We start from the raw sequence: 26,972 nt of genomic DNA on the forward strand, positions 1-26,972 counted from the left end.
GTATCCCACATACAATGAGAATTCAATGAAATTTCAAATTTCAATGACTTAATGCATTTTGGTTTTTGTATTCTCAGATTTTTGCATAGATTTAATGTAAAAACTCAAATATGAACTGCATAATGTTTCATCTCAGGTAAAAAATATTTCCCAAATACTTTAAAGGTTATTTAAAATTTTAATGAAGAGAAAAAAAAAAGTTAGTAAACATATTGACTAATTTCAAATAACTAATTTGTTTTGTCTTTGCCATGATGACAGCACATTTTATTTTGCGAGATACTAGTATTCAGCTTAAAGTGCAATTTAAAGGCTTAACTTTGTTAATTAGGTTGGACAACATTAGTTTGTTCTGCAGAAAGAAAAATAATAATGGAAAAATAATAATAATAATTTTTTAAAAACATAACAATTTCTTAATAATGTTGACCTTAAAATATTTTTTTTTTTGAAAATGTAAAACTTTTAAAAAGCCCAGTCAAACTAAAATAAATAAGACTTTATCAAGAAGATTTATATAAAATAATACATTTATAAAACTATATATGTGGCGATTCGGTGGCTCAGTGGTTAGCACCGTCACCTCATAGCAAGAAGATCGCTGGTTCGAGTCCCTGCTGAGCCAGTTGGCATTTCTCAGTGGAATTTGCATGTTCTCCTTTTGTTGGCGTGGGTTTCCACCGGGTGCTTTTGTTTCCCCCACAGTCCAAAGATGTGTGTGAATGAGTGTGTATGCATGATTCCCAGTACCATGTTGCAGCTGAAAGTGCATCTGCAGCATAAAACAAATACAGGATAAGTTGGTGGTTCATTCCGCTGTGGCGACCCTTGATTAATAAAGTGACCAAGTTAATGGAAAATGAATTAATTATGCAATAAAAATCTAAACGATAGTGATTTTTATTATTAAATTTGAATAATACATTTGTATTCATTTATTGCATTTACTTTCACACACAATTGTAATCTTGTGTATCTTGCATGGATATATTAATCTGTAGATGCTTGGATATTTTTATGCCATCAAACACCTGCTTTTGCCTCACAGACACTGGTATTTTCATCAAGTAAAAGTCAAATAACATTTTTTTATTTTTCTGTGTGGTTAATTTAAATATGTACAATACATCCTTTATCACACATACATAACTATACAGTGTTTGCTAATCAGCTATTTTAAGAACAATGAAATAAAAGTAACAAGTAGACACACTGATGAAACACAATTTGTAAAAAAAAAAAAAAAAAAAGACTTTATTTCATATATCCCACATCGTTTTCATCGACCAAATGCATTTTGGTTTTTCAATTCTCAGGTTTTTGCATAGATTTAATGTAAACACTCAAATATGAACTGCATATTGATTTTTTACAAACTCATCATAACATTTTAGCACACACTGAATCTTAAAATCTCAAGTACATACAGTTGAAGACAAAATTATTGTCTCTCTTGTTAAATTTAATTATTTTACAAATAATTCCCAAGTACTTAAATATTTATTTAGAATTTTAATGAAGAGGAAAAAAGTTCATAAACATAATGACTAATTTCTTATAACTGAATTCTTTAGTTTTTTCCATGATGACAGTACATAATAGTTTATAAGTTATTTTACAAGATGCAAGTATTCAGCTTAAAGTGCAATTAAAAGGCTTAATTAGGTTAATTATTGGACAACAGTGGTTTGCTCTGCAGAAAAAAAATGAGGAAAGATGTGAGTTTCTTAATCATATTCACCTTAAAATATATATATTTTTTAATTTAAAATTATTTTTTAACTCCAGTCAAGCTAAAAGAAACAAGACCTTGTCAAGAATATAAAAAACAATTGTATAATTGTAAAAACAATATAAATACACATTTGCCTTCTGATATGGGATGTACAGTATATACAGTGAGAAAAATAAGTATTGAGCAGCACATCACCATTTGTCTCAGAAAACATATTTATAAAGGTGCTGTTGGCTTGAAATTTTCCCCGGATGTTGGTAACCAAGAAAGAAATCCATATATGCAAAGAAAACAAATCTAATTGGTTTACAAATGAAGTTATGTGTCATGAAATGAAATAGGGAAAAAGTATTGAACAAATGAAGAAAGGGAGGTGTAGAAAGACAGGGAAAGCCCAGACAGCAGCTGAAATCTCTCAATAGTTCTTCAGCAACCCTCTGCCCTTCATCATTGTAATTACACACAACTAATTTTGTTTTGTTTGATTTTTATGCTTGGTTTTTACCCAAATCTGGTTCAATTCGATGTCAACAGCTGCTTTAGAAATATTAATCCCAGGAAAAAACATGACATATTCAATGCTTATTTTCCCTGCTGTATGTATTATGTCTTTATTTTCTTTTGTCATTCCTTTAAAACCAGTTTTAAAACATTTTTAATCTGTTTTTAATCATTTTTATTCTTTGTTGTTCTCCTATAATAAGGTGAAAATGAATAAAAAAAACTCTTAATTCTCAATCTCCTATAATCTGGAGGAAAGTCCTTACCCCAGGTGGAGGAGTTTACGTTTCCCAGGGTTTTGTTCACGAGTGAGGGAAGGATGGAACATGTGATTGACAGACAGATTGGTGCAGCAGTAATGCGGTCGATGTACCGATCCGTTGTGGTGAAGAAGGAGCTGAGCCGAAAGGCAAAGCTCTTGATTTACTGGTCAATCTACGTTCCTACTCTCTTACTTCTCTTACCTCTCTATACTTTGGGTCATGACCGAAAGGACAAGATCTCAGGAACAAGCAGCCGAAATGAGTTTCATTCGAAGGCTGGCAGGGCGCACCCTTATGGATAGGTTAAGGAGCTCTGACACCCGGGAGGAGCTCGGAGTAGAGCCGCTGCTCCTCCACAACGAGAGAAGTCAGCTGAGGTGAAACAGAAATCTGTTTCGGATGCCTCCTGGACGCCTACCCAGGGAGGTGTTCCAGGCATTTCCCATCGGGAGGAGGCCTCGGGGAAGACCCAGGACACGCTGGAGGGACTATGGCCGTACTCACACTAGGTACAGTTGCCTCGAACCGGGCCAAAGCACGCTTGTCCCCCCTCCCGTCTCCCCCGATGGCCCGCGCTCACACCATATCTGGCCTCAGCACGCTTACGTCATCGCTGCTGCTCTGTTCAGTGAGAAGCACTCTCTATGGCAAGCCTTTTTAGCATTTAAATCTTTGTTCTGACTCTATAAATATATTTAGAGATATCTCTAATTATGTTTTGACTAGTCATAATTATAATTCCACTACTCAGAATGACAATTAGAGATATCTGCAATTACAATTGTACTAGTACGAAATCAGATTGGAAATATCTGCAAATATATTATGACTAGTCATATTCCTCCATTGACTTCCATTGAAAAATATTTGCAGATATCTCTAAATTTTTAGAGTTTTGATTAGTCACAATTGTAATTAGAGATATCTCTAACTGAGTTTTTACTAGTTAGAGATATCTCTAAATATATTTATGGATAGTCAGAACAGGGTTTAAATGCTAAAACAGCTTGCCATACGCTCTCACCCAGTAGCACAGTGGAGATTTCTCTAGTTATATCGTTTCAGTCGTTTGTCATGCATTGACATGCAGTCCAATATTTCGCCAAACAGTCCTTAGGGATGCGGTGACGCAGTCAGATATTTCACCGGACAGATCCGCCACTTTTGGCGCTCTTAAACAATCATAAAGCCCTCTTGCTGCAGGAATGAGGAGGTCTGCTGAAGGTGCGCAGCTGTCATGCTGTGAGGAGTTCTCGTCTTTAATAAACTACGGCAGTTTGCGATCACTGAACAGTAAGAATGATTAATAAATCCATATGAAACAGCCCCTTAAAAGTCACGTACCGCTTTCAGTTTCGGGCTTTGGCGCGTTTTGGACTGAGCGTGTCTCTCTCTCTCTCTCTCTCTCTCTCTCTCTCTCAAAGAGCCCAAGTGATCCGCGCTCAGGCACACCTCTTCCAACCGGGCCAGGGCCAGCCAAGTGAACCATGCTTGAGCCCGATTCAGCGCACTCACACTTCTCAAACGATCCGGGAAACAGGCCTGGGCACAGTACGGATGGCATAGTGTGAGTAGGCCATATGTCTCTAGGCTGGCCTGGGAACGCCTCGGGATCCCCCCGGAGGAGCTGGAGGAAGTGTCTAGGGAGAGGAAAGTCTGGTGGTCTCTCCTAAAGGCTGATTTATACTTCTACGTCAAACACTGGCGTATGCTAAGGCGCTGACGCATAGCCCTTCGCCGTGGCCGTCGCCGTGACTGACGTGCACCTCTCAAAAAATTTAACTACACGTCGCAACAAAGCATAGCGCAGGCTCTGTGATTGGTCGGCTTGGTAGCGCTGACGAGTCTGGGCGGGACCATTAACACCTCACTGCCAACTAGCGTTTCAGAAGTGTTAATGCAGACCAACAGAGACAGCGCGCAGAAGTATAAATGCACAGCCACGCGCGTTGCATGCGTCGTGGGTTACGCCGGTCACTTGACGCAGAAGTATAAATCAGGCTTAAGACTGCTGCCCCCGCGACCCGGCCCCGGAAAAGCGTCAGAAAATGAATGAGAAATGAATGAATGTTCTCCTATACTTGTATTTTATGTTTCTTTTTTTCTTGTTTATGTAAAGCACTTTAAATTACCATACTGTATGAAGTGAGCTATGTAAATAACATTGCTTTGTATATAAAATGAATGTCAGGTTGTCCCTTATATTTGTTAAGTCAGTGACCCATCCTGAGTGTTAACCACTACAGTCCTCTAGTAGTCTTTGTGTTATGTGAAAGTCTCCACAGGCACTGGTTTTTGACATTGCTCTCCTTCCCACCCAGGAAAACACTGGCACCTGAAACTGTCTGTGAATCTACTGGTTTCTTCTTGACCCGTCCAGAGCCTCCTGTGAGCCACATAGGATGGGCCGCCAGTGATGGCACCTGGAAGCTGAGCTCTTGGAATGATGGACCACATTTCTGGATTGAGATGAAGGTAAACTGAGGCGCTCGGGTCCCTTCGGACACACCGGCCCTGAGAAGAGCACACTTTCCTGCTGCACAGAAATGCTGCCTCCGTCACGTTCACTATATAGCGGCCAAGTGTGATGTCCAGATAATCCCGAACCGCTTCACAGGCCCTCTGCACGAAACAGAAAGAGAGAGGGGTTTGGATGTTGTATTCTGCTGTGGTTAACTGAAGGTTTTATCAACATCGAGATTTTAGGGAAAACAAATCAATTATGAATATTTAAGAAAAGATGTTCATATTATGTAATATGGTAGCTCTTAATCAGTGTTGAGGAAAGTTACTTTTGAAAGTAATGCATTATAGTAATTACAGCCTAAAAATATAACATTACTTTTTACGGTTTTAATGTTTTTTTTTTCTTCTTTTTTCATTTTCTTTTATCATTAATTCATGCATTTTCTTTTCAGCTTAGCCCCTTTATTAATCTGGGCTTGCCACAGCGGAATGAATCACCAACTAATCCAGCATATGTTTTTATGCAGCGGATGCCCTTCCAGCCGCAACCTTTTACTGGGAAACATTCATATACACTCATACACTACGGTCAGTTTTAGCCTACCCAATTCACCTGTCCCACCTGTCTTTGGACTTGTGGGGGAAATCGGAGCACCCGGAGGAAACCCACGCAAACATGGGGAGAACATGCAAACTCCACACAGAAACACAAAGGTTCGAACCAGCGACCTTCTTGCTGTGAGGCGAATGTGCTACCCACTGCGCCACCGAGTCGCCATTTTATTTTATCTTTTTCATAAATTGTTTCCATAGATATATACACTAGATGTCGCCTGGCCTGTTGTTGTCTATTGGACGGAATGCGTCAATAGCGCTGCCATCTTGCTACAGGGTAGCGCTCCTTTGAAATGAATGCAGGACCAAGGTACAGTGGAGGACTGTAGCCATCAGAAGCCAGAGATATACACATATACACATATATCTATGATCGGGAGTTTTCCTGGATGTTAGTATGTAATTTTTGTTTCTAATCACGAAAATTATAATTTTACATCACTTTTCTACATTGATGGATCAGTGACCGCATGGGCATTCCTGACAAAAAGCTTGTGTTTGTGTGTATGGAAATATACTATCCACCCTCCCTGTTAAATTTAATCTAATCCGTGTCCTGAAACACAGCTCCTCTCCTGCTTTCACTTCTCATACTGACGGAGGGAGCGATTCGTTTGTGAATGAATCCCCCGAACGACTCTTTCACTAATGTTAGCCGACAATAATACAAGTTTCTGGCAGCGCAGCATCTCGTTGTCATATTTCTTTTGCATTGTTTGCTGATTTTATTCAACAAAACTAGCATAAGCCGAGTGTTTAGTGCGAGTTGGAGCTGCTTTGCCTTATGGTAAATGCAGTGACTGTTATGACTGTTATCATCAATAACGTTACCTGTGTAAAAAAGTTCAGAACATTTAAAAACAGAAAAAAACTGAATATTACCTATGAAATGTTCTGCCTTTGTGCTTTGTTTTCTTTGTTTGCTCGTTACTACACCCGTAGACAGCGCAAAAGTCCCGCATCTTTACGTAATAACACTGTTTTGACTAGTGCGATTGAATGACATTTTTCCTGGGAGCACTGTACCAATGTGGCAGCGCTATTGACGCATGCTCAGGGTCCCTATGCGATATCTAGTGTATATATCTATGAATTGTTTCTATATGTTCCTGCGGGCAGCGCATTTTCTCATTGAATGTGTGTTTTGAAATGGTAATTAATTAAACTAAAAAGTACCATGTGGGGGCACGGTGGCTTAGTGGTTTGCACTGTTGCCTCACAGCAAGATGGGCGCTGTTTTGAGTCCCGGCTGGGCCAGTTGCCATTTCTGTGTGTAGTTTGCATGTTCTTCCCGTGTTGCCGTTGGTTGTGGATGCTCCGGTTTCCCCCACAGTCCAAACACATGCGCTTTAGAGGAATTGAATAAACTAAATTCTCCGTAGTGTATAATTGTGTGTGTGTGTGTGTGTGAATGAATGCATATGGGTGTTTCCCAGTACTGGCTTGCGGCTGAAAGTGCATCCACCTCTGAAATAGAGACTCTAACCCTTTGTAGCAGAGATGCTCTTGGTTAAATGCTGGCAAAGTAGAACATGGAAGCAGCTTGAAGCGGGAAAACATGAGTATGTCTGCGGTCTGGAGGTATTATAAAGTTGATGACGACGTTTTTATATTAGACTTTTTTTTTAAACATTTACTGTTGCATTAAAGTCCAAAAGTGAAGAATTGATGGTTTTTATTACTTGATTGTTCAAGCTACCTCACAGAAGTTGTTGAATGCTTGAAAAAGGTAAATAAAAAAAAAAATAAAGAACATCCTGGATCGGTTTCTTCGCTCTTCTTTATTATTTTTTATGTCTTATAGAAGTATCGAATCGGATTCAGTATCGGTAGATATACATAATCAAATACCTCAGGGGGGGGTAAAAAACCTGATAGGGACATCCCTGATTATTATTACATAACATGCGTTACGGGCGAAGCAGTGGCGAAGTAGATAGTGCTGTCGCCTCACAGCAAGAAGGTCACTGGGTCGCTGGTTCAAGCCTCAGCTTAGTTGGCGTTTCTGTGTGGAGTTTGCATGTTCTCCCTGCGTTCGCGTGGGTTTCCTCCGAGTGCTCCGGTTTCCCCCACAGTCCAAAGACATGCGGTACAGGTGAATTGGGTAGGCCAAAATTGTCCGTGGTGTATGAGTGTGTGTGAATGTGTGTGATGATGTTTCCCAGAGATGAGTTGCGGCTCGAAGGGCATCCGCTGCGTAAAAACTTGCTGGATAAGTTTGCGGTTCATTCCACTGTGGCGACACCAGATTAATAAAAGAACTAAGCCAACAAGAAAATTAAATAAATTTGCATTACTTTTAATGCGTTAGCCCAATACTGCTCTTTACTATTCAGATTTAAACATTAAATTATTCAAATAATTCAATATTGTTTAATCATTCAATTCTGAATTTTCGGTCGATTATTTATTTATATATTTAAAAACAAATTTAGACTAAAAATATGTTTGGTCAAGCACCATAACAGCTTTAAATGGAGTAAAATTTGTTCAACTATATCACAACATCTTCCCCAAAATGCAAACGTATATGAATATTCAAAATTATTGCTTGACACAAATGCAAAAATGTCAGTCTAATGTCTAGTAATAAAACAATCAGAATAAAATTGAGTTAATAACCAGATACAGATCAATATTTATAGAGATTAGGCTGATATTTGGCTGTTATTATGGGATTACTGGCAAATACAAAATATCTGCGCAAGAGTCAACAAAGTATCTGAGCAAAATATCATGGCCACTTCATTGCTTTAGTTTAGTATTATTATTTAATTGGAGTTTTAGTTTAGTACCACACCAACATATTTATTTTAATTGTAGATTTATAAAGGTTTAATGTCAAACTTTGTGTCTGTTTGATCATTCAGTTCACACACACACACATATTCAATTACCAAAAATTATTTAGAGCTTATACTATATGTAACTCTTTAACTTGTAACACTTTCAACACTTTTACCTCAATTATAAAGCCACATCAAGTCCTCATTAATGATTAAGTCCCCACAATAACAAACTGACATTAAAATCTCTTGGACACATGCCATAAACTACACACTTTTGAAAACCCAGCATTTCAGATGATTAGTTAATCACCGTAAGTGCTAATCATCACAGCGGTAAACAACAGTTTTCCCCTTCCATATATAAAGAACTGAGATTTATTTCCAGGCAGACTGTTTCCAACATTGTCACTGACATATGAGAGTTCACATGTTTAACAGGCAGTATGAGGGTACGAGTAAGCCATTTGAGACGATATTCACATTCATAACTGGTCGATTGAAGTGATCAAGAGTTTACAGATGAGCAAACTTGCATTATTTAGTATTCAACAGTTCCAACAGAGGCTTTTAGCAGTAAGTAAATATATGAGTCAACAGTTCTTAATATAATTAATTAATATGAGTGTTTTTTGAAGAATCATGTGAATTCTGTGAAGCTAAAAATTCATCTTTAAAATGACTAGAATACATTCAGTCATTCATTTTCTTGTCGGCTTAGTCCCTTTATTAATCCGGGGTCGCCACAGCGGAATGAACCGCCAACTTATCCAGCAAGTTTTTACGCAGCGGATGCCCTTCCAGCCGCAACCCATCTCTGGGAAACATCCACACACACATACACTACGGACAATTTAGCCATCCCAATTCACCTGTACCACATGTCTCTGGACTGTGGGGGAAACCGGAGTACCCGGAGGAAACCCACATGTACGCAGGGAGAACATGCAAACTCCACACAGAAACACCAACTGAGCCACTAGAATACATTATAAAATAAAACTATAAACTACTTTTGAACAGTTATAGAGCAATAACATTTCACAATTGTACAATTTGTCCTATATTTTTCATGAAATAAACGCAGTCTTGGTGAGCAGGAAAAGCTTATTTTAAAACATTAAAAAATCCTACTGACCCCGAATTTTTGACCGGTAATCCATTTCTTTCTTAGCGTGATGAACATTTTTACAAAGATCAACTTGTTTTACTTAGGAGTGCAGGTGAAAAAGTTCCAAGAATGTTCTATAATGGAACCACAGATTCCTAGAACCCTTATATGTGTCATTTTTAAAACAACTTGACGCACTTCAGTTCTCTAGCCAGCCACTTTACCACTAGCATACAGTAATCAGAAGTATATGCGTGCATGTGTGTAATCAACATCAGTCAACCTTTGTTCGAGAGAAGTTTCCATCTCCCCACAGCACGACACCGGAGGCTCCAAGAGCGACACTCTCGCCAATGGTGTGCACCAAGTCATCCTGAAAACAGCATTGAGTGACACATGAAACAGAATTAGATCAACACAATCAAAAGCAATAGCTACCATAACTTTAAAGTGGTAATAATAAATGTTTCAACTCTATAACAATAAGAAGAAAGAAGACCAATAACATTTGGTAGCATAGTTAATCGGTAACACTTTACAATAAGGTTCATTAGTTAATGCATTTACTAACATGAACTAATCATGAACAACACTTGTACAGCATTTATTAATCATAATTGAACATTTACTAATGCATTATTAACATCCAAGTCCATGCTTGTTAACATTAGTTAATGCACCATGAGTTAACATGAACTAACAATGCACTACTGTATTTTCATATACTAACGTTAACTAACATGAACATATACAGTAGTAAATGTACTGTTCATTGTTTGTTCATGTTAGTAAATGCATTAATTAACATTAACTTATGAACCCTATTGTAAAGTGTGACCAGTTAATCTTATTACATAATTAATTCACACACACAAAAAAATTGTATTTACCAGAGTTTAAAGATTCTAAAACATTTAAAGCAGCAGACATAACTGATTAACCACAAAGAGCAATATTATTTGTTTGTCAATTATTATTTTTTATTGTCTACTGACAAACAACTGTTGTCTAATGACTTGTCTATTTAACCCACTTGCCTAGTTAACCTAATTAACCTATAGGCAGGTTATAAAAATGCACTTTAAGCTGAATACTAGTATCTTGACATCTAACGCCCCATTCCCACGGGCTGTCAGCGTCCATGTTTCCCATTCACTTTGAAGGAGTGACATCAAGCGTTGTTGCACTGAATTGTGTATCCATCGCCGCTGCAGAAGTTGGGGATTTCTTAACTTTTCAAGTGCCAACGAAAGCATTAACCAATCAGGGGTGAGTTTCCCAAACAACGATGTAACTCACGGCTGATATATCATATGGGAAAAGAACGATGTAGTGACGAGTGTTTCCCAATACCCGTAGTTTCTCTGTCGCAGATCCATCATTTGAACCACGTTAGTTATAATGTAAAACACCCATAATGATGCTCTAAAGGGGGTGGAGTAACAACTTCTTTAGAGAAGAACCCCATCATTTCTTTATGCAAATTATATTGTTTTACACTTATTTCCCATATTAACTGAAATGTATGTAATTAACACATACATAGAGTTTCCTTTACAAATTGTTTTGAAAATATTCCATAGTCTATTCGAAATTAACATAAAATCACTTACAAAAGTGTATTCTAACATCATATATAAATCTTATAAATAAATGAGCCTATTTAATAAGAAATTATATTTTTTATTTATTAGGAAATGAAAACAATCCTACTTTAATAATAATAATAATAATAATAATAATGATGATGATGTTTATTTTTTTTATTATTATTATTATTATTATTATTAAATAGGATTTTTTTTAAGTCTACTTTTAAAGTTTGACACATGCAAACCACTGCAGAAAAGTTCCAACCAACAGACCCATGTCATAAACAGTACAGATACTTAATAAATAACCTACTATAAATTAAAAGCATTAATGTATGCTATGTTTTTTTTCACACGTTTTTGAAAACTTTATTCCACTTTTAAATAATAGGTCACCTATAGCTTTCGTCATGAGCTACGGCTGTGTTCAAAATGACATCAAAGTGCACCACGAAGGGAGCGCAATTGTAAACATGAAGATCGCAAAAATGATCTGTAAAAATTATTTGAAAGCAAATTACACCTAAGAGAGATGACTTTAATACTTTTTAAAATAAAATAATTCCAAGTTTAAATGTTAGAATGTTCTAAACGAATAGGACATAGCGGGGATAACTGGGAATAGAACACAGCCCGGAACTATGTTTCTTCGTTTGCGATGCAGCTTGCGAATGTTTGTTGAAACAATGGATTTGGGAAACACCAAATCAGCAAACTATATTTGTAACGACACAACTTGCGACCTTAGTTGGCTAACAGTGGTTTTACGCACCCCAGATCGCTTTATGCAAATAACCCAGCTCAGACAGTAGCTGATTGCGGGCTAATTTCATTGGCTGACGCTGCTATGACAATCGCGTCAGCCCCAACTTTAGACATGCACTCCGTCAAGTGTTGACGCTGAAGCCCCATTTGAATCGAGCGTAAGGAGTACAATATCATGTACTGTCATCATGACAAAAACAAAAAGGAAACAGTTATTAAAATAATTATAAAACTCTTTTTTAAGTGTTAAACAGCACTTGGAAAATATTTGAAAAATAATTACAATTATACAGGAGGCCTAATCATTTGGCTGTAATCCTGTTTATTTATAGGTTCATGGACAAATTATTAGGCATCCTGTGAAATTATAATTCTCTTTTAAATGTATCCAAGTGCTCTTTAACACTTTTTAAAAATCAGAGCATAAAAAGTTACCAAAGTAGACCAAAAAGAGCACCAAAATAGTTTTAGTTTATTTTTAGTCATTTAAAAAGGCAGAAGATTTACTTCTTTTAGTCATTGTTGGCAGGGCCGGAGTGGGACTCTTTTTCAGCCCTGGAGTTTCAAGCCTTAGACCGGCCCACTGACTATATTAAAATAAGGTCATTTCCAATTCAGTTTCTAATTACACGTCTTTTTTTGAGAAAACAGCTGTTTTAGAACTTCAAAGGTTCAACAACCCTTACAATATTATATGTCTTAACAATAAAAATGAAAAAAAAAATGTTACTCAGACGAGGGCCGAATCCGGATTGGCGGCGTTATAACCTAACGTGCTGACCACTGTACCACAACAGCTGTACATTGAATGGTGACTTATCTAGTTATATCATCATTATCCTTGCAGGCTGCATCCTGCTCACGAGGCTACGAGAAAATAGATAAAAAGAGCAGAGCTGCGGTAAAATAATGAATAAGAAGGCTGTGGTCAAGTAAATAAATAAATAATTTTTAAAAAGTGTGACTGCTGAGAGCAACAGATTCTGGAGCTAGGGACACCGGCCCTCGCGGCCAAAAAACAGACCGGCCCACCGGGAATTCTCTCGGTCCTCCCGATTAGCCAATCCAGGCCTGATTGTTGGAGTCTCCAAACCATTTCTTTTCAACTGATGAATAATAAAAACACTGAGAGCCACTCAGAATTCACCCTGCTTCAAAAAGCTTGTGAATTTAATAGGATAGTTCACCCCAAAATTAAATTTACTCACTATTTACTCACCTTCAAGTGGTTATAATAACACTTATGGGATTATTTCTTCAGTTGAACACAACAAAGACATTTTGAACAAAGCTGAAAACCTCTAACCATTGTCTTCCATAGTAGAAAAACAAATACTATGAAAGTCGGCGGTTACAGATTTTTAACAAGTGAAGGGAAAGTAAAGGATTGATTATTAATGATCAATTTTTTAATTTTTGTGTGAACTATTACTTTAAAGTGGAGCTTACAATGTAATTGTGCTTTTATATTTGATTTTTTATATATTTTAAGTCGAAAAGTGAAGATTTGATGTTATTTATTACTTGATTGTTCAAGCTACCTCACAGAAGTGCTCTGTTAAAAGAGTTGTTGAATGTTCAAATAATGTAAATTAAATAAAACATAAGGATCTGGATCTGTTCCTTTACTTTTCTTTGTTCTTTTTTATGTATTATAGAAGTATCGGAACTGGTTTCGGTATCGGTAGATACTTAAAATCAAATGACTCAGACTTAAAGGCAAAAAACCTGATTGGGACATCCCTAGTTATAGTATTAGTTATATAAGAGTCTCTGTTCTGACCTGTGAGAGAAACTCCATAGAGTATGTGAAGGCGATCCTGGCGTAGGGGAAAACGGAGGGCATCTGATGGGTGGTCTTTTCCCTTACCCTCATGGCCTCCAGGATCCGATACCTGCTGTACAGCAAAATGTCCTGACCGCGGCCCCGAAGTCCGAGATCCAGATAGATATCAGGGTACAAAGCGGAGCTGACGTTCCACATCCAGGCCAGTTTATCATTCCTCTTCATCTCCAGAGCCGGACACTCACCCGTGTAAGTCTCGTTCTTTTTATACTGATAATTATAGCAGCAAGGGAAGCCATAAAACCCCCATAATCCTCCAGGACGCTCTCTACGGCCTAGTTTTAATGTCTCCACCATAAAGGCCATGGAAGATGCTTCAAATTCCTTTACAGCTTCAGTTTCTATCTGATCCGGACTCCAGGTAGGATGTTTGGCTTTCACTATTGCTCTCGAAGCTTTCCAGTAGACTTCCTTAGAGTCCCAGTTACGTTCCCACAGTGGTCTCCATTTCTCCCAGTCAATAATAGCCAGTCCTTGAAATTCAGGATCCGGTATGTTTTTGCGCAGGTCTTCATCTGCTTTCTTTAGGTGTTCGTTCAGACTGGCATTTTGAGGAACACCTCCATATATCGGTTCATCGTTAGGACCATAGTGGGGATATTTTCCTAACTTATCGGAGTAAAATATAGTGATGTTGTCGCCCATGAATGTCTGGTTAGGGTTGTGCACGATGTCGAAGACGCTCAAATCCAGTTCCACTCCAAATCGAGACTTGCAGCGCTCTGTTGGTGCGTTCCATATGGAAATAAACGGGAGCTGAGGGAGGAGATGGGATGAGATTGAAGGTTATTTTAGTAAACAAAAACTAAAGCTATTGGTCAAAACACATTATCACTTAGTGAACTAAAATTAAAAAAAAATCATAATAAATGAAAAACTCAAGTTAAGTAAAATGGATAACAGTCACTGAAAATTGTAATGAAATAAAATCATAATTAGGAGACTAAAATAAATTATTAAAATTAGGGCGGCACGGTGGCTCAGTGGTGAGCACTGTTGTCTCACAGCAAGAAGGTCACTGGTTCGAGTCCTGGCCTGGGCCAGTTGGCATTTCTGTGTGGAGTTTGCATGTTCTCCCCGTGTTCGTGTGGGTTTTCTCCAGGGTTATTATAGTTAACGAACGACTTACAAATGAGGACAAGGAAGCAATTTACACAACTATAAGAGCAACAATGAATAAGTGCTGTAGGCAAATTTCAGGTGTGTAAAGTGTAAGAAGCAAAACTAAGTCTAAATAGTTGAGTTTTTAGTCGTTTCTTGAAGACACAAGTGACTCTGCCGTTCTGATGCAGTTAGGGAGTTCATTCCACCAACTGGGCAGATTGAATGCGAGAGTTCGGGAAAGTGATTTCTTCCCTCTTAGAAATGGAACCACGAGGCGACGTTCATTCACAGAACGTAAGATCCTAGAGGGCACATAAATCTGCAGAAGTGAGAGCAGATAAGAAGCAAAGCCAGAGGTCGCTTTGTAGGCAAACATCAGAGCTTTGAATTTGATGCGAGCAGCAACTGGCAGCCAGTGCAAACGGATGAGCAGCGGAGTGACATGTGCTCTTTTGGGTTCATTAAAGACCACCCGTGCTGCTGCGTTCTGAAGCAGTTGAAGAGGCTTGATAGAGTTAGCTGGAAGCCCGGCTAGTAGAGAGTTCCAGTAATCCAGTCAGGAGAGAACAACAGCTTGAACAAGGAGTTGAGCGGCATGTTCAGATAGGAAGGGTCGGATCTTTCTGATGTTAAAGAGTGCGAATCTGCACGATCGAGCAGTTCTAGAAAATTGTCCAGAGAAGTTTAGTTGGTCATCAGTCGTTACTCCCAGGCTCCAACTAACTGAAACTAACTAAAATTATTGCAAAAACCTCCTTCGTTTTCGTATTTGTAACTGTATTTAATACATAATCTTAATGTAAGCCTTTTAAAAGTAAATATAATCCTCGCTGCAGGTGTTTGTGTCTCCTGCTGCCACTGGCCAGATCGAGCCGGTTCTTCTCTAGTCATCCTCGCTGTTGCTCCCGCGACAAAAACAACGAGTGGACATGACAGCAGTGCGGTGACAGCATTAAATACAAAGACTGAAAACTCTTACTTTAAGGCATTTGTGCCCAATAATGGGTTTCATTTCTGTATCGCGATCTCGAACGAATCTTTGCTGTTGTATTTGAATTTGAGGATGGATAGATGGTAGTGTTAGATGATAGTGTTCATGTGTTCTCTGAAAATGTATGACTGAGTTTTTATTAAACAACATTAATTATGTTGATTTTGAATCTTGCACCTAACAAATATCCATATTTAGAAAAAAACTGAAACTAATACTGAAACTAATAAAAACTAAACTAAAACTAAGACATTTTTAAAATATAGAAACTAATAAAAAGTAGTAAATCCGCCTTTAAAACTAATTAAAACTAACTGAATTTGAAAACAAAAAGTCAAAACGAAATAGAAACTAAAACTATTGAAAAATCCAAAACTATTATAACCTTGGTTTCCTCCGGGTGCTCCGGTTTCCTCCACAAGTCCAAAGACATGCACTATAGGTGAATTGGGTAGGCAAAATTGTCCGTAGAGTGTGTGTGTGAATGAGTGTCTATGGATGTTTCACAGTGATGGGTTGCAGCTGGAAGGCCATCCGCTGCATAAAACATATGCTGGATAAGTTGGCGGTTCATTCCGCTGTGGCGACCCTAGATTAATGAAAGAACTAAGCCAAAAAAGAAAATGAATGAATGAAACTGGCCGTAGTTTATGAGTGTGAATGTGAGTGTGTATGGGTTACTTCCCAGCACTGGATTGCAGCTAGAAGGGCATCCACTGTAAAAAGCATATGCTGGATAAATTGGTGGTTCATTGCGCTGTGGCAACCCCTGATGAATGAAGGGACTAAACAGAAAGAAAATGAATGAATGAATGAAATAATCTGTGTAAATGAACACTAATTCTGTGGTGGAAAATCCGACCTGCGGCTGTTTATAGAAACGCCTGTAGATGGCGTTTTTACAGCAAAACACATCAGTCAAAAAGAGCAGGATTACATGATTAAAGTCAGGATTATTAGCCCTCCTGAATTATTTGCCCACATGTTTATTTTTTTTCCCTATTTCTGTTTAAAGGAAAGATGATTCTTTTAACACATTTCTAAACATAATAGTTTTAATAACTCATTTCTAATAACTGATTTATTTTATCTTTGCTATGATGACAGTAAATAATATTTTACTAGATATTTTTCATGACACTAGTAGGTTTAACAAGGCAAGTTATTGTATAACCGTGGTTTGGTCTGTATAGACATTCGAAAGAATACATTGATTAAAGAGGCTAATAATTTAGACCTTAAAATTCATTCTAGCCGAAATAAAAAAATAAGATTTTCTCCAGAAAAAAAACAATATCATAACAAATACTGTGAAAAATAATTTTGACTTCAATTGTATATACAAAAACATATTTTCTATATAGTTCATGGCAAAGAATACACTCTTTAAAATAAAATAACTCAACATAAACATAGGAGTCTGAGAAAAAATGCTCCTTTCCATTGGACATTTCAGAGGGCACTTAGAGGTTTTTGCATCTGAACTTTTTAGTTTTAGATTCACGGTTTTGTTAGACCATTTTTTTGTTGCTATAAACTGTTCAAACTCTATACTTTGCTTTGGTCGACACTGGAAGTGTTCTGTTAACTGTTGAAGAAATAGTTCACCCAAAAATGAAAATTCTATCATCATTTACTCTCCCTTCACTTGTTCAAAATCTAGTTGAGCTTCCTTCTTCTGTTGAACACAAAAGAAGTTGTTTTAAAAAAATGCTGAAAACCTGTAACCATTGACTTCCATAGTATTTTGTCCTAAAATGTAAGTCAATGCTCATTGGTTTTCAGCTTTCTTTAAAATATCTTCTTTTGTGTTTCTTCTTTTGTATCTTGAACAGAAGAAAAAAAAAAACTTATGAAGGTTTTGAACCACTTGAGAATTACATTTTTCATCTCTTTACACAAGAATTGCTAAAACTTACAGAATATCTAAACTAAAACCTAAATATAAATGTTTGTGCAAAAAAATAACTAAAGTAAAACTAACAAAACCTTTGATGAAAACTAAACTAAAATATACATTCAAATATACAGCGGATGCCCTTCTAGCTGCAACCCAGTACTGGGAAACATCCATACACACTTGCATTTACATGCACCCATACACTACGGAACGTGTTTAGTTTATCCAATTCGCCTATAGCGTATGTGTTTGGACTGTGGGGGAAACCGGAGCACCCAGTGAAAACCCACACCAACATGGGGAGAACATGAAAACCCCACACAGAAATGCCAATTGATCCAGGCCGGACTCAAACCAGTGACCTTTCTACCCACCGTGCCACCCCTAAAATATACAGCTAATTATAAAATATGATCGAAATAAAAACTGCAAAACTATAATAACCTTGATTAGAGGCTGGCTGAGAACTGATGCAGAACACATGCTGAACACCATCAGAAGACATGTTCGACGTCCAGACCTGTCCATCCCAGGAAAAGGTGAACCTGCAATGACGGAAACGCTGAACATTTAGCATCCTGCTCCACACCTGATGTTACATGAGCCAAGGCAATTTAAATGGAAATGAAGTCGAGCTACAGTCTAATTTAAAAGGTAATTTCAATGATGAGAGGCAATTTTTTTTTGAACAAAGGTATACTTTATCCTGAACAACTCATTATCCATAATAATCATCCACTTCAGGAAACACTACATTAAGTGTGCGTGTGCATGCGTGACCCCTGAAACGTGCTTTTATAATGTACAGGATTATTTTACTTCTCTAAGAAGCAGAGGCGGGCACAAAGATTAGATTATTACAATGACAATAACTTACAAAGTAAAATTATTAATATTAATATTTAACATTATTATCATTTTAGACATGTTACTATGGTAAAGATGTGCTGTTATCATGACAGTAAATCCATCTCATGATAAAAAAGCATCTATATATGGTAAACAGAAGTACATTATGATGCTTTTCAGTTCCACTTCCACAATATTAGCATCTGTACTTGTTGTTAGGGTGGTGTGCGACAACAGCAAGCCCAAAACCCATGGTATTACCACGGTACTTTTATGTTATTGTTTGTTACCATGTTAACTTTACACAAAAACTCTAAGTATATACATGGTAAACAGAAGTAGATTACAGGTCTGTAGCCAGCCTGCTGAAAGGGCTGGTTCTTTTTTTCCCCAAAACGGGACATTTTTGCAGTTATTAACTTGATTTTCTAGTTAAATATGAGGTTTAAACACTGCATTTAGTGGCATTTTAAGCACTATTTTTTAGCTGGATTAGCTTGTTGGATGATCATTATAATCACACTTTTTGATGTACAAAATATAAAAAATATTTCCTAAAGATTTAAAGTAAAAAAGACTTATTTTTAAAATACAAATGTATTACATCTGTCATTAATTTGATACATATATCAAAAAGTTATGAATTTAAAAAAATGGAGCTTATTGTCATTTATTGTGCAAATAAAAAAACTAAGCAGCACATTCAACTTTCCTCAGATTTCCTCAACTTTCACAATTTGCCCATTTGAATATTGAACAGTTAAAAATAAATAAATAAAATGATAATAATTTTTATACTAATACTACTAATAATAAAAATGTAGAGCTTAAGGATTTTTCTAGCCTCTCTTGTAAAAAGAACATTTAAAAATTCATGTATACCAACAATATAGCCTAATTATTATTAAAATTTGGTCATTTTTTCTTTCAATAATAGAAGTTAGGTTCCTTGTAAAATGTTTTATCTATTTAACAACAATAAAGTAGGTCCGTAGAGAAAAGATGACTTCATTTAAGTCAGATTTCACCTTTTATGGTTTTTTTTTACTATTTATGATGGCATACCATGCAAACTAGGACAAATGAGCTCTTGTATGGGACAAATTCTGGACCTTTGTCAGTAACCCTCCCTGGCTACGGGCCTGCATTATGATGATTTTCAGTTCCACTTCCACATATTTGCATCTGTACTTGTTGTAAGGGTGGTGTGCGACTACAGCAAGCCCAAAAACATGGTATTACCACGGTACTTTTATGCTATAGTTTGTTACCATGTTAACTTTACACAAAAACTCTAAGTCAATACACTTAATTTAATCAAAGCATGATTGGAATGGACATGACATACTATGTATGCTTCTGAAACAGAATTACGAATGAGTTAAAAAGAGGAACCACGACTTTGCGTGTCAAAACCGGTAAATACGGAGAATGTGGCCAAAACTGCCAATGCTTATATATGAAATATACATATATTAAAAGCCAATAAATGTACTTACTTATGCTGTAAACCTTTATGTATCGCTCATTCACAAAATAAATAAACAGCTTCAGCTTAACTCGTGACGCTCTCTTGGTAGGACCTATGGGAAAGAGGGGCGGGGCCAACGGAGGAGCGTAAGTGACGTTCACAAACGGCGTCGGTCCGCCCGGCGTACAACGTCGATTTCAATGTAAATGTGTCAAGAAATTGATTCTCCACTATGGCGACGTTTCGCTTCGGGCAGCACATCATAAAGTCCTCGGCTGTGTTTTTGAAGACGGAGTTGTCCTTCGCCCTAGTCAACCGAAAGCCGGTCGTGCCTGGTCATGTTCTCGTGTGTCCTCTCCGCGTCGTTGAGAGGTTTCGGGATCTTCGTCCTGATGAAGTGACGGATCTGTTCATGACCACGCAGAGAGTTTCCAGTCAAATAGAGAAACACTTCCAGGCCTCCTCCCTCACCATCTGCGTACAGGACGGACATGAGGCGGGACAGACAGTGAAGCATGTCCACGTCCACGTGCTGCCGAGGAAGGCTGGAGACTTCGAGAAGAATGACAGCATCTATGATGAGCTCCAGAAACATGACCGGGAGAGCGAGGATGACTCTTCTCAATGGAGATCTGAAGAAGAGATGGCTAAAGAGGCCAGTGAATTACGCAGCCTCTTCAGCTAATGTGTCTGCAGTGCTTTATCTGTTTGGAAGGTTGCAAGACATGCAGTTGATTAAGAAAACTTCAAAGAGAACTTCAACAAATCGAAATTTGTTCCTACGTTTTTTTATGACCATTTATTTAAAATAAAAAATTTTGTTGATTGATGTATTCTAAAAAAAACAACATAAAAATCCTGGTATTATTATGATATTTACAAACTCCCAACTAAGCTTTTTAATTTTCATCGACAGGTTCTCTTAGCATGGGCATAATGTTCCGCCATATACTGTAGATGTTTCGTTTGGAACAATAAGGACTCTGATTTAAGAACAAATCATTATATTTTAGTAACTGGTTTAGTAATAATATAGTTGCAACAACTGTTTAATAGTCATGGTGTTTTACTTAATTACTCTGAATTGCTGTTGTCTTTAAAATATTTTACCCTAGTATTTTGAATTTCTGTGTTAGACTTGCTACTGACGGCGTTAGGGGTTACACATCTTTCACCTTGTTTTACGCTTGAACAACTAAATGAAGAATGCTTAAGTCTATTTAACTGAATGTATTGTATTACATTACAACATCGATGCTGTAAAACATCGCTGTGAAATTGAATATAGTAACATTAAGCTTTCACTGGAAGTTTGTTTGCTTTAAACCCTATACTGTGCATAGAGCCCACAGAAGAAGGCTTTAAGACAAATCTAATTTTAAATTATTCAAAAGAGAAAAAAAACTGAGGACATGAGCTGGCTAGTTTTTTTTTTATCTATAGGCTATCGTTTTTAATTTATAACAACTACACTTACTAATTGTTTTTGTTTTTATTAATGATAATAAATTTCTATTTTAAACAAACTATTTTTTCATATTTCTTTGTTCAAAAATGCTAATTTAAAATTGTTATCTCATTACATCATTTATAAAACTGTAATAACGTACAGTTTAAAACACTTTGTGGTAAAATAGTATTTTTTTAAGCACTTTGACAAAAACAAAGGAAATATTTTGTTGCATCAAGTTTGTTATGATCACCACCCAGCAAGCTAATCCAGCAAAATTAGTGCCTAAAATCTCATTAAAATGCATCATTTGAACCTCATAATTTAACAGAAAATGAGGCGAAAAACAGCAAAAAGGTCGACTTATTGAGAAAAAAAACACCCCTTTTAATAGGCTGGCTACAGGCCTGTGTTTTGATATATATGATTAAACTAAGCATGGCGTAGTGGGTAGCACTGTTGTCTCACAGCAAGAAAATCGCTGGTTTGAGCCTCGGCTGGGTCAGTTGGCATTTCTGTGTGGAGTTTGCATGTTCTCCCCATATGTGGGTTTCCTCCAGGTGCTCCGGTTTCCACCACAAGTCCAAAGACATGCGCTATAGGTGAACTGGGTAAGCTAAATTGTCCGTATATATGTGTGCGAAAGAGAGCATCTCTCAGTTATGGGTTGCAGCTGAAAGGTCATCCGCTGCATAAAACATATGCTGGATTAATTTAATAAAGGAACTTAGCCGAAAAGAAAATGAATGAATAATTAAACTAAACAAAACGCTGCGATTAAAGAGTATTGCCAAATTAATTACTTATTTTAGCACATATATTTAATATATCTTTAAGTATTCTATCATTGTAAACGCTGAGGCTTATATATATTGAAATAATTTAGTAAATAATCATTAAAAAATGAATGCCTTAAAAATTAGGCTTACTGTAGAAAAAAAACCATGGTAATCAATAGTCTGATCTTGCAGCTCAAGACTCACTGAAGCTGATGCCGAGTTCAGTCTGCATGATTTTCAAAGTAGTCGTGTCAGATGTTTTCACACTGTATGACTATCTGGGCTGGCGTTTTGTCGCTGCTTTGTTTACACTGCAAGATGGATCGGGGAGTTTCACACTGCATGACTTTACAAAAGGAGAATCGCTGACAACTTTTTCCAAGCTACGTCTCACAACCAAACACAGGTAGCATATATTTTGTTATTAAGTACATAATGAGTCTTTAATTGGTTAAAAAAAATGTACATATTTGCTCACCTGGGTTTGAAGGGAATTAGCAATTTCTCCTCAACTTATATTTTATTCGGCCTGGTTGTGATATTGGTTAAACAGACACGGGTGCTCCTGACAAATATACAGTTTTATCTCCATTTCTTGGGTCCAAATAAATTGAAAATGAGCACTTTTAATTTGTCCCTCAACCTCCCGCTGGCCTGCAGGTAATCACGCTAGTGAATGCTGCTCTCTCATTGGCTGTAGGTAATCGCTGATGTTATTTTCATTCAAAACTCACACGGCATGATTTGAATCGCCGACAGCTCCAGATATTTAGCATGCCAAATATCTCACAGGCATCGGCGACTCATCGGCTATTCTCTCATATGGCGTCCTTGGTACACTCTAAAAAACAAAATCACCATTTGTTCAGCACACTACTTTTTCTGTCATAAATACTAAGAATTGTGAATACGAATTGATTACATAAAAATATATGTTATGTCAACAATATTCGCTAAATGTTATGTCTACATGTTTAACTGAGTTTTCTGGACAAACATTTTTGTGTTGAACAGAAATGTTGATATTTAAATAATTTGTGCTTGCGTGACGTGACGATCGAAAACTAAGTTTGTTTATCAGTTGCTTGAAAGAGTGGTGACACAGTGGCGCAGTTGGTAGCACAGTCACCTCACAGCAAGAAGGTTGCTGGTTCGAGACCTGGCTGGGTCAGTTGGCATCCCTGTGTTCACGTGGGTTTTCTCCGGGTACTCTGGTTTCCGCCATAGGTGTTTGCCAGTACTGGGTTGCAGCTGGAAGGGCATACCCTGTAAAACATATGCTGAACAAGTTGGCAGTTCATTCAGCTGTGGTGACCGCTGATAAATAAAGAAACTAAGCCAAAGTAAAATGAATGGATAAAGTAGTAAGTTTGTGTTCATTTTTAAGTAAAATGATTAAAAACTCCTAACTGCTATGATATGCTAACTAGAACTAATTACTTATTTTGCAAATTTGAAAAAAAATCATCCACTAAACAGAAAAAAATGTATTGACTCAATAGCAGTTACTGTTGCTTTAGTTGATGTGACAAGAATATCTTCATTAGTAAAATACAATAATCAACATTGCATAAAGAAACAAAATTATGTTAGCTGAACAAAAAATTGTTACTGAGAAAAACTAAAAAACAGTTGTTGAGACAACTCAAAGTTCTTACTGCATCAAGTTGCCTTATTTTTTTCTGTTTTCTCAACAATTTATTTTTTACAGTGTAGTTCTTACTGTGTGATTGAAACGAGCACCGATTTACCTGTGATTTCAGGCATTTGACGGCGATTTCTTAAAATCTGTCTGCGATTTACAATCGGGGTTAAAATCATGCAGTCTGAACTTGGCATAAGCAGAGTCTGGTCAGTACCTAGATGGGAGACCACATGAGAACACTAGGTTGCTGTCGAAAGTTGTGTTAGTGAGGCCAGCAGGGGGCGCTCAACTTGTGGTCTGTGTGAGTCCAAATGCCCCAATACAGCAAAGGGGACGCCATACTGTCAGTGGGTGCTGTCTTTTGGATGAGACGTTAAACTTAGGTCCTGACTCTCTGTGGTCATTAAAAATCCCATGGCGCTCCACGTAAAGAGTAGGGGTGTAACCCCGGTGCCATATTCCCCCCATTGCCCCTTACTCATCATGGCCTCCCAATCATCCCCATTCACCAAACTGTCTGTATCACTGTCTCTCCACTCCACCAATAGCTGGTGTGTGGTGAGCGCACTGGCGCCATTGTCCTGTGGCTGCCGTCACATCATCCAAGTGAATGCTGCACACTGGTGGTGGTGTGGAGAGACCCCCCTCATGATTGTGAAGTGCTTTGGGTGTATGATATATGCGCTATATAAATACACACATTACATATATGTAATAATAATTCAACTATGGTATTAATAGTAAAATTGTTGTTAATCTAATTTTAATCACTGAGCCAAAACATGGGCGAAGCAGTGGCGCAGTAGGTAGTGCTGTCGCCTCACAGCAAGAAGGTTGCTGGGTCGCTGGTTCGAGCCTCAGCTCAGTTGGCGTTTCTGTGTGGAGTTTGCATGTTCTCCCTGCGTTCGCGTGGGTTTCCACCGGGTACTCAGGTTTCCCCCACTGTCCAAAGACATGTGGTACAGGTGAATTGGGTAGGCTAAATTGTCCGTAGTGTATGAGTGTGTGTGTGAATGTGTGTAAGGATGTTTCCCAGAGATGGCTTGCGGCTGGAAGGGCATCCGCTGCGTAAAAACTTGCTGGATAGGTTGGTGGTTCATTCCGCTGTGGCGACCCTGGATTAATAAAGGGACTAAGCCGACAAGGAAATGAAATGAAAAAAAAAAAATGAGCCAAAAACATGGTTACTACACTTTTACTACATTTAAATCATGGTTAATTTTCATAATAATAATAATGCATTGTTATAAATGCTGTTTGTTTCCCATGCTGCATGTCATTTTTGTTAATAACATGGGCAAAACTGCATCTACAGACTATTAATGCTCAGACAAAAAAGCACATTTTTACTTACAAAGATCTAAAATTAACAAATGAGGAACTGAGAGTTACACTAGTGGGTAACACCCTTAAAACACTCCAGCTGCATGCAGAACTACTCAACAACTGAAGTCATTGCTTGAGTGATTAAAGATTAACAAACACGCCATACATCATATTGCATAGTGGTGTATTATGGGAAACCGTTCACAGAGTTAAACGCAGCAAATATAGCTTTCTTGGTCTGTAAAGCCTGTAATTTGGGCTGGTCCCTGTGCTGAGCAGATCCAAGGATTGTAGTCTGCACATTTCGCCCATTCGTGCTCAGAAAAGCTTCCACTGATAACAACAGCAATATGCATGAAAGGAAATGAAGACTCTTTAGCTTAAATTTAATTAAAAAAAAGTTTGTGCATCAAAATTTCTGAAAATCTAATTCACTATAGTGTCACAATTGCCTCATAGACATAATGCAAATGCTTCTCTCACAGACAGTCAAACACTGTAAACCCTAATAAGTTGAGTCTATTCACATGGTCTGAGGAAATTGAGTAATGAGAAATCGACAAAATTCAGTTGACCAAATGAGGTCTCTTCATTGAATTACTTAAATGTTTAAGTACGGGATAAGTTAAAATGTTAAATGTTTAAGTATGGATAACTTAAATGTTTAAACACAGATCATTTAAAATGTTTAAGTACAGATAACTTAAATGTTTAAGTATGGATAACTTAAATGTTTAAAGAGCCCATATTATGGGTTTTTGAAAATTCCCCTCCATGTAGTGTGTAACACAGCTCTAAGTGAAGTGAAGTATCCAGCTAAGGCTTAAATCTGTAAGAATACAGTGTTTAAAACTGTTGATTCATCTATAAAAGAGTCGATTCATAGTGCTTCAAACGAGTCGCCTTGATACCGACTCATTAGGTGTTTCGCCATGACGTACGAACGAAACAAAGTTTTTCACGTGCACGCGCAAACCCGGGAGATTTCAAACCTGAGGCCCCGCCCTCTGACGCAGTAACCCAGACACACACACACACACACACCCACAAACACACGCACACAAACATGCCGGTCGATTGAAGTCACATTGCAGATGGATATATTGAGTCTCTACCCAAAGATGAAACCTCAGCATTATAGCCAAGCAGTTGGAAACTACTGGAAACTTCTGGAAGCTACATGCTACAAAGAATACTTCATCTGCGTTTGTTAAAGGAAGGATCAGTAACTTACTGATGGACATCAGGATGGGTTTCTTCCATTTCTCAAGTGTAAGTACGTGCGGTTAAAGTTGTTGCCTCGTTGACTCTAGCTTGCAAATGTATTTAGTTGTGATTTGTTACTTGTAACCGCGTGTACTGTATCAGGTTAACTGGATATTTTATCTTATCGCGTGCAAAGTCACGTTAAAAACGCGACGCGTGCTGTTTGTTTATGGAGCTCCGTGCTAGAGTTCTGCTCCCGCGATTTATTCGGAAATTTATTCCCGCGCCGCAGAAATCTGGCGCGGGGACAGCCGCGGGAATAAATTTCCGAATAAATCGCGGGAGCGGTCGGTAACGGGTTTAATTTGGGACGGGAGCGGGCTGTCTAGCAATATCACGGATATTGCTATGCGAATTAGAAAGAGAGAGTCTGCGTGGTGCTTGTGTGTGTGTTAGTGCGCACGCGCGCGTATGAGAGAGAGAGAGAGAGCGAGCGAACGAACGAACGACAGCTTGGCTGTCTGGACTGTATACTGGGTGATTTTTGGTTGTGTTCTCCGCTCTAGCGGGA

At 37.7% G+C, this 26,972-nt stretch overlaps 2 protein-coding genes and 1 long non-coding RNA gene across 10 annotated transcripts in view; 2 read left to right on the plus strand and 1 right to left on the minus strand.

Moving 5' to 3' along the window:
- The window catches only part of LOC141386380 (uncharacterized), a 161,905-nt gene that overhangs the window by 128,797 nt on the left and 6,136 nt on the right, over positions 1 to 26,972 (plus strand). The gene's annotated exons all lie outside the window — the stretch shown is intronic.
- Positions 162 to 26,571, minus strand: hyal1 (hyaluronidase 1). Of its 8 annotated transcripts, none has more exons than XR_012407433.1 (8): positions 20,024 to 20,099; positions 18,120 to 18,220; positions 13,618 to 14,436; positions 9,761 to 9,850; positions 4,502 to 5,121; positions 4,077 to 4,168; positions 2,503 to 2,987; positions 162 to 772 (listed from the first exon to the last, which is right to left on the minus strand). XR_012407433.1 is itself a non-coding variant. In NM_001039997.1 (7 exon segments), coding segments are annotated over 4 exon segments (1,350 nt in total). In that variant the 5' UTR covers positions 18,204 to 18,220; positions 20,024 to 20,062; the 3' UTR covers positions 2,321 to 2,992; positions 4,083 to 4,168; positions 4,502 to 4,764.
- Positions 20,172 to 21,521, plus strand: fhit (fragile histidine triad diadenosine triphosphatase). The gene is given in 1 exon segment (NM_200740.1): positions 20,172 to 21,521. A coding segment is annotated over 1 exon segment (453 nt). The 5' UTR covers positions 20,172 to 20,227; the 3' UTR covers positions 20,681 to 21,521.

This window comes from Danio rerio, chromosome 6, assembly GCF_049306965.1.
Source record: "Danio rerio strain Tuebingen ecotype United States chromosome 6, GRCz12tu, whole genome shotgun sequence".
NCBI classification, from domain to species: Eukaryota; Metazoa; Chordata; class Actinopteri; order Cypriniformes; family Danionidae; genus Danio; species Danio rerio.